We start from the raw sequence: 7,544 nt of genomic DNA on the forward strand, positions 1-7,544 counted from the left end.
AATATAAACCCTATTTAATTCCTTATATTAAATAGGGGAACTTGTCGGCCAATACATTGGTTTCGCAAACCAAACGGATGTCATAACTTTCTTTAGTTTATTTGATCGAGCCTCACTCTCAATTCTTGCGTTCATCCTTCGGGATAGATACATGATTTGAGATAAAATATCTTTCATTATGGGGTCAGTTTGACTTCATCTTTTTTCAAAACTAATTTTTTTTTTAAACGTCCTTCCGAAGCGGGCAACGGGATTTCAATTCCGATGACCGACAGCTTCCTACGGGCAAACCCCACACCAAAAATAGTGCCGACACACATGAATGAAAAGTTTATGAGATTTATACCACGAAAATGAAGATTACTCTGTTGTTTGGATGAATTGTAAAAAGCACTCTCCTCAAAGAGATTATTCCATTCAACAAGGTTACCTTTTCAAAGGCAACCAATTGTGTGTTCCTAACACTTCACTTAGATAACAAATTATTCAAGATTGTCATGAAGAAGGATTGGTAGTTCATGCGGGTAGGGACCGAACTCTCCAACTTGTGCAATCTAAATTGTTTTGGTCCAAACTGAGGAAAGACTCGTACCGGTTCGTGAAAAATACTCGGTGTGCCAACATTACAAGGACTCAAGTTAGAATATCGAACTTTACCTACCATTACCTATTTTAGACACCATTTGAGAGGATCTTAGCATTGATTTTATTTTGAGCCTACCTTGCACGAAACACAGTTTGATTCCGTCGTAGTGGTTGTTGATCATTTTTCCAAAAGGGCTCATTTCGTGGCCTACAAAAAAACTTATGATGCTTCCAATGTTACTAAACTCTTCCTCAAATAGATCGTCCGCCAACATGGCATTCTAAAAAGCATTACATCAGATTGATACACCAAATTCATAAGTTGTTTCTGAAGGGAATTGTGGAAATGACTCGATATCGATCTCCGATTACGCTCAACATATCATCCCCAAACAAATCGACAAACTAAAGTCGTCAATCGATCTTTAAGAAATATGACCCGTTGTCTTGTAGGTATCAACTGAAATAATGAAAAACAGATTTGGGGCAAGCATTCACTTTAAATTCTTTGGTTAATCGTTCCGCGGGTCACTCTCCTTTTATCATTGTTTATACCAAAGAACCGAATCACTTCATGGAAGTTGCCATCATTTTGAAATCGAAAAGCAGCAGTGCTGAAACATGGGTGAACAACTTTGAATCTATGTCGTGGGAAGACAAATAAATTCACAAGTTTGTCGCAATCTTACAAATAGCAAGTTGACAAAACCCAGAGGCTGAAGACATTTCAAAAGGATGAATTAGTGATGGTGTGACTTCGCAAAGATCGATTTCCACAAAGAGTATACTCTATGTTAAACCCCCATAAGAACGAACCATTTTCTATTAGAAAACGCATCAATGATAATGCATATGTTCTTAAATTGCACCCAGATCTCAGTATTTCTTCTACATTTGATGTGTCCAATCTATGTGTATCATCCACCTGACAAACGGGTAGCTAGAATTTCTGAACTCGAGCCGAGTTCTTCGGAGGCGGAAGAGAATTAATGCATCTCTCCTAGAACCGGATGCTTCTCTCAGAATGATACATTTCGTTTTCCTATAAATCTATATTATACTGCTTTAATATTTGCATAAGGGCCACTTCAGTATTTTTATAGTTTATTAATTACATGTTATGAAAGGGGTGTGGTCCCTCTTTTTTGGTTTGTCACAAAAATTCTCCTCCTCGTCTCTGCTATAAAGGATTGGAGAGGCAGTTGGTAAGGGATTATGCAATTATAATTCTGATTTACAGAATTCCTTCCAGTTCCTCTTTTTCTTGTTGTTGATTTGCTTGTTCTTGGTTTTGTTAATTGGGTTTTGCACCAGGGCAGGAGGCAGCTATGAGTAACGGAAAACTCACAACTTGAAGTGCATTCAAAACTCAGCCTAATCTGACAAGTTTGGGAGATACGATAAATGAACTAGTGGTTGATTTAAAAATTTCCTAAAATTTTACTCTGCATTTCAATTCTTCAAATTAAATACTAAAATTTTTAGAAATCTTGTGCTACAAATGTAGTGCACTAACTATGCGTCCAACCAAATGACTCCTAAATTATACGGTTTTTCATATTCCATCAACTAAAATTAAGTTGATGTAACTCACTACTAGCATTCAAATCACAAAATTCAAGTAAGAACTAAACAGTTGATAGCGTTAGAAAAAGGAGCACAAAGTTCAGAGGCATTTACATAAATACACACAATTCTTATGTATTTACATATCCAATACCAAACATTCATCCTTACACGCATATCACTCAAATCTTTAACATCATATCAAAAATAACACCATCACTACCATTTAAAAAATGAAACATATTTTCAAGCATAGGTTTATGAACCCAAGGTGTGTGTGTAAATAGCAGATATTGGGTGTTAAATATATAAAAATTGTGTGGTGAGTATCAAATTTCCCTAAAGTTTATATCTTACTTGAGATGTATTTGTATCTTCACTGTGAACAAAAGAGATTACCCAACCATCATCTTCCTGAACGCCACCCTTTTTAGAGACAAATGCTGCTCCAGAGCAAAACTCATTTGCACCAAGCTGGTGTCTCTCTATCTTTATGTATCCATCGCCATTATTTTCCTGCAGCAGAAGAACAAGCTAATGACGTTACAAAAATCACAAAGTAAACCTAAAAGAAATACATTTATATAATTAAACCAAACCATTCTAGTACTATCTTTCTCATCAAGGTGGAATTTTGCGAGCCCTCCATACTTTGGCAATCCTGCAAAAAAAAAAAAAAAGATCATCAGCAAAATGTGATTTTGATGTGATGCGGACCAAATTTGTATTTTAATTACCACAGATAGAGCTTGCTACAGAATTCACAACTTGTGCATAAGCATACTGGTTGTGTAAGCCTACAAAGAGATCATTGCATATATGGAACTCGTAGAAGAAATCACTTCTAGTTATATATCTTTCCCTCACACTCCCAGTTTTCATGTTCAACCTCCACTCATGTAAGCGACTCAGGAAGAGACCTTGATTGGAATTATCATCACTATCTTCTACCGTTGATTTTAGTTTAAAACCACTAGAGAACCACTGAAATTTGTTTCTTCCTAATTCCGGGCCGGGAATTATTGATCCCAGTGATCGACCACCCCTTACAACCACCTTCATCAACAACAAGAGTGTGAGGAATTTACATTCATACCACACAACACCTATAAGTTTGATATTTATATCTGTAACACTTTAATGTCATAATCACATCAAAATATATGCTTGAAAATGTGAATTTCATGGAAAAAAGTTAGTATGAGTAATGTTTGTTGTTAAAAAATAGAGAGTTATAATAGCAAACATTAAAGTATTGCAAATAAATAATAATCATGTGTGTGTGTGCCGCCTACCGTGATTTTTTGTTCGACATAGTTTTAAGACCCATGGAGTCACAGGTTCGATCCCGCCTATGTACGGGATGAAATTCTTAGGCACATGAGGTTGGTCAGGCGGCTCGTATAATAGTCTTTGGCCAATCTTTTATATATATATATATATATATATATGAATCAGAATGAGGAAAAAATGATTACTTGATCTAGGCTTTAAATATTAACTCCTATAAATAGAGATAACATGAAAATATCGAATATGTTTGAGAAGGCAAGGAATGCTATCAGTACATGATAAAGAAACAACATTTTCATGAATCAAAGGAGGGTCCGATTCATGTTTCATTGTTTTGTACCTCATCTCCATCCTCATAGCAGTTTACAATGTGAAAGGTACAGAACGGCTGGACATCAAACCATTTAATCGAATCAGAATCTCCATAGCGAGGCATCACACCAATTCTTGCATAACTTTCTTTATCATATTTCACCAACCTAAATATTTAAATACATTTGAAGACAATTCTGAATAAGCATGGCATTCTGAAACACTTACTACAATATAGATTAAATGATCAATGTTTCTTTCAATCATTCATAATCATCATTAGCGTTATAACAACTACTTTGAATTGGTATTATGAATATTAATTTACAAAGCATTTTATAGAAATGATGTGAAAAATGCATTGACTTAAATAGGTGGAAAGAGTATTTCTGAAACTAGGCACTTACGGGCCGCCTTTCAACAGCCTAGCCCAGTCAAACGTCAGCGGCATGTCCAGAATTATATTGTATCTGAAATCAAAAAGGATAAATTAGATGTATACCACACAATTGTCATGTATTTGCCAAATATTTTATTTTTTACATCTAAAACAATGAAATTCTTAAAATCACAGAAAAGACTATTAGGAAGATTTACATACATGCCACTCATTTCCCATGTTTTTACAACACCTAGACTTCAAATTTTAGGTACATGCATCTTACCTATGCAAGAAAAGTTGTATTTCAAATGTTAGAAGCTAAAATGAGGTTATTTTTTATGTGAATTGAAAAATTGGGTAGTAAAAATGTAAAAAGTAAAGTTTAGGAGTAGTTTAGGAGTAGTTTAGGAGTAAGATATGTAAATACATAGGAATTAGGTGATATGTATGTAAATGCCCCCAACTATTATTACTAGCTTTTTTTAAAGCAAAATACATCTTTTCATGTATAAGTTAGCGATAATGACACTAAAGAGTTACACATGCAAATAACAAACACTGATTGTTAGATATGTAAATACGTAGCAACATTGTGGTGTGCATGTAAATTCTCCACTTAAAAAAGTCTCACTTTGTGAGGTTCCCACATGAATTACCTTACAAAAATATCTGCTCATTGAAACAGAAAGAAAATAGCAAAGAAAGAGATTAAAAAGCTCACCTTCTAGTTACTCCAATATCATGGCAAATGATGCCTCTCTCAAGCTTGAGGTCAACCTTATGTTTTAGCACTTTTCCATCCGCTGAAAACAAGCACGCACAAGATGAAAAAGTCGCAGCAAATTAATAAATAATTAATTCCAATAAAAATTTAAAACAAAAAATTGCAAAGGAAACCTGAGACAATGCCGAGAACAAGGAATGGTTTTCTCCCGTCCGCCCCAACGAAAACAAGCTCTCCTCCTGGAGCTTTCTGGGTCAATATCACTAAGTTCAAATTCTCCTAATCCCGGGAAAAAAAATAATACCAGAAACCGACAGAAACCCTAGCTATTACCTTGGGATGAGCAATAAACGGCCGATTCCACGCTTCGCGGAGATCCCAATTGCCGGTCGTCTCGAGACTTAATAAATCTATCTCCACCGGCATGTGGTTCTCCGATATAGCGAAGAATTTCCCAGATATCTCGAACACATTAGTGTTGCTGAGATCCTTCGCCACTTTCCCAAACCTTAGCTGAAATAAGTTGCGCGATTCGTTAGGGTTAAGGAAACGAACGAGTATGATGGAGGGAGAGCAAAAGGGGAACCTGGTTGAGGAGGGAAGAAGCGAGGATGGCGGGAGCGTCACCTTCGATGACTGGAAGGAAGGCAGGATGGTTGCGGCGGCGCTCGAGTTGGAAAGATATTGATTCAACAAAGCGGTTTTTGTAGGACACCACCCAGCCGCCGGCGGTAGCCCGGGAGAAGGAGAGGGCATGGAGCATGCCCTCGCCTTCCACCCATGTCTCACTGGATCGGCCGAGCAGGGAGGAGGAAGACTGAAGCGTGCCGAACAGCGGGTTAGATCCTGCTAGCATTAAAATATATATTTTCAAAAAAAGATTTTTTTTATTTTATAAATTTACCACCCACCCCTCTCTCTCTCTCTCTCTCTCTCTCTCTCTCTCTCTCTCTCTCTCTCTCTCTCTCTCTCTCTCTCTCTATATATATATATAAAGCACAATTCTTTTCGAGGCTCACATCATCAAAGAGAGATTTGAACTCCGGACATGAGGGATTTTACACCAAGAATGTCAACCAATAGGTCGGGGTACATGGCACCAGAATTTAATTGTATATGACAATATTGTATATCTATATTAAATTTACTTATATAATACCCTAATCTTTAGATAACAAATGCAGATCGCGGGGGTCAGTCCGCGGTCCGCGTCTTTTATAATTTTCAAAACGCAGTTTGCAATAATATCTCAATAAGTGAGAACCAAAGAGTGAGGCGGCGTTTTCAAAACGTCGTCTGCACTTATAAGCTGCCCCAAACGGGCCCTAAGCCACACTTTGGCAGTCTGTTTTAAGCAGAATTAGAAGTTATGCTAAATCCTATCAAATGATAAAAAAAAGGCATGGGTAAATCTTATAGGTTTTAAATCCCGTTTTTTCCTCCATTTTGCCTTAAATCTGAGATTTATCAAATCCCGCAAGAAGTCAGATTTATGAAATTTAGAGAACCTCAAGCGTGTGGAAGAAAAAAAATTAGTAAATTCAATTAAAGCTATCAAAGAAATTTCAATTAAAGCTATCAAACAATTTCTTCGAATTTATTAAAATCTACTTATTAACATATCAAATAGTTTTCAATATTTAATCCCTTCAAAATTGTATAAAATTCAGATTTACAAGATTTACTAAAGCTTATTCAAACTAGACCCTACTTACAACTAAACAACCCCTAAACATACCACGAACTCACCCTTTAAAAAAAATACCATTATTAATTTAACATTAATTAATCTAAATTAAAAAAAATATAATTTTCAGTTATAAATTTTAATATAATTAAGAAACTAAAATGCTATTAAAATAAAAAAAAAATTTAATGTCAGATATCAAAAAGATAAAAATTCAGTAATATGTATGAAAATATCAGTTTTATTTTCAAAAAGAAAGTTATCATTTTAATTATTATATAATTAAAGTATTGTGATCAAATAACATAGGCAATTGCTATCCATTGTGATTACGAGCGTTTTTCCTGTTCGGTCACCGTATGTGCGAACAACGGACGAGATACAGCGGTGACCGGACCTTCTAATCACCGCTGCTTCTAATCCGTCGTCCGCACATGCGGTGACCGGACAGAAAAATTTGACTGACCATTTCTGATATAAACTCCATCAGGAAAATCATTAGGGATCTCTCCTTCTATATTTGTAATGTTCACCGCTTCATCCACCTCGTCCACTGACATGAAATTGCTCTGCAGCATTTTAGAAATGCAATCAATTCAAAATTCAATTGAGATTAATTGAGCTAAAAAAATAGTTCATAATTAGGGGTGTAAATGAGTATGTTCTGCTCGATAAAAAAATACTATTATTTGTGTTTGACTCGTTTATATTTCGAACATAAAAAATGTGTTCGTGTTCCGCTCGTTTGCATAGCAAGCCGAACACGAGATGTTCGCAAACAAATAATCGTTTTGACAATCCTTATCATGCATTTGTTGGTTTTTAACGGTTGAAGCGAGATTTAAATCCCATTATTTATATTAAAATATCTTTTAAATATAATTTAATAAAAAAAATTTCTATTTTTTAAATTAATTATAAATCTTTATAACCCTGTAGTCGATTAAATTTTAAAAAAATACTACTCATTATATATATATATATATATATATATA

General features: G+C 35.2%; 1 protein-coding gene across 1 annotated transcript in view; it reads right to left on the reverse strand.

Moving 5' to 3' along the window:
* LOC110032235 (carotenoid 9,10(9',10')-cleavage dioxygenase 1-like) overlaps positions 1-7,544 on the reverse strand; it is a 23,499-nt gene that overhangs the window by 10,784 nt on the left and 5,171 nt on the right. The window contains exons 3-12 of the mRNA XM_020735798.1: positions 7,016-7,118; positions 5,449-5,708; positions 5,196-5,375; positions 5,036-5,111; positions 4,860-4,941; positions 4,164-4,226; positions 3,785-3,923; positions 2,889-3,207; positions 2,751-2,812; positions 2,509-2,667 (exon numbers count right to left, since the gene is read on the reverse strand). Coding sequence (XP_020591457.1) covers positions 2,509-2,667; positions 2,751-2,812; positions 2,889-3,207; positions 3,785-3,923; positions 4,164-4,226; positions 4,860-4,941; positions 5,036-5,111; positions 5,196-5,375; positions 5,449-5,708; positions 7,016-7,118 — 1,443 coding nt within the window. The remainder of the gene's footprint in view (positions 1-2,508; positions 2,668-2,750; positions 2,813-2,888; positions 3,208-3,784; positions 3,924-4,163; positions 4,227-4,859; positions 4,942-5,035; positions 5,112-5,195; positions 5,376-5,448; positions 5,709-7,015; positions 7,119-7,544) is intronic.

Source organism: Phalaenopsis equestris, unplaced genomic scaffold, assembly GCF_001263595.1.
Source record: "Phalaenopsis equestris unplaced genomic scaffold, ASM126359v1 Scaffold000893, whole genome shotgun sequence".
In the NCBI taxonomy this organism is placed as follows: Eukaryota; Viridiplantae; Streptophyta; class Magnoliopsida; order Asparagales; family Orchidaceae; genus Phalaenopsis; species Phalaenopsis equestris.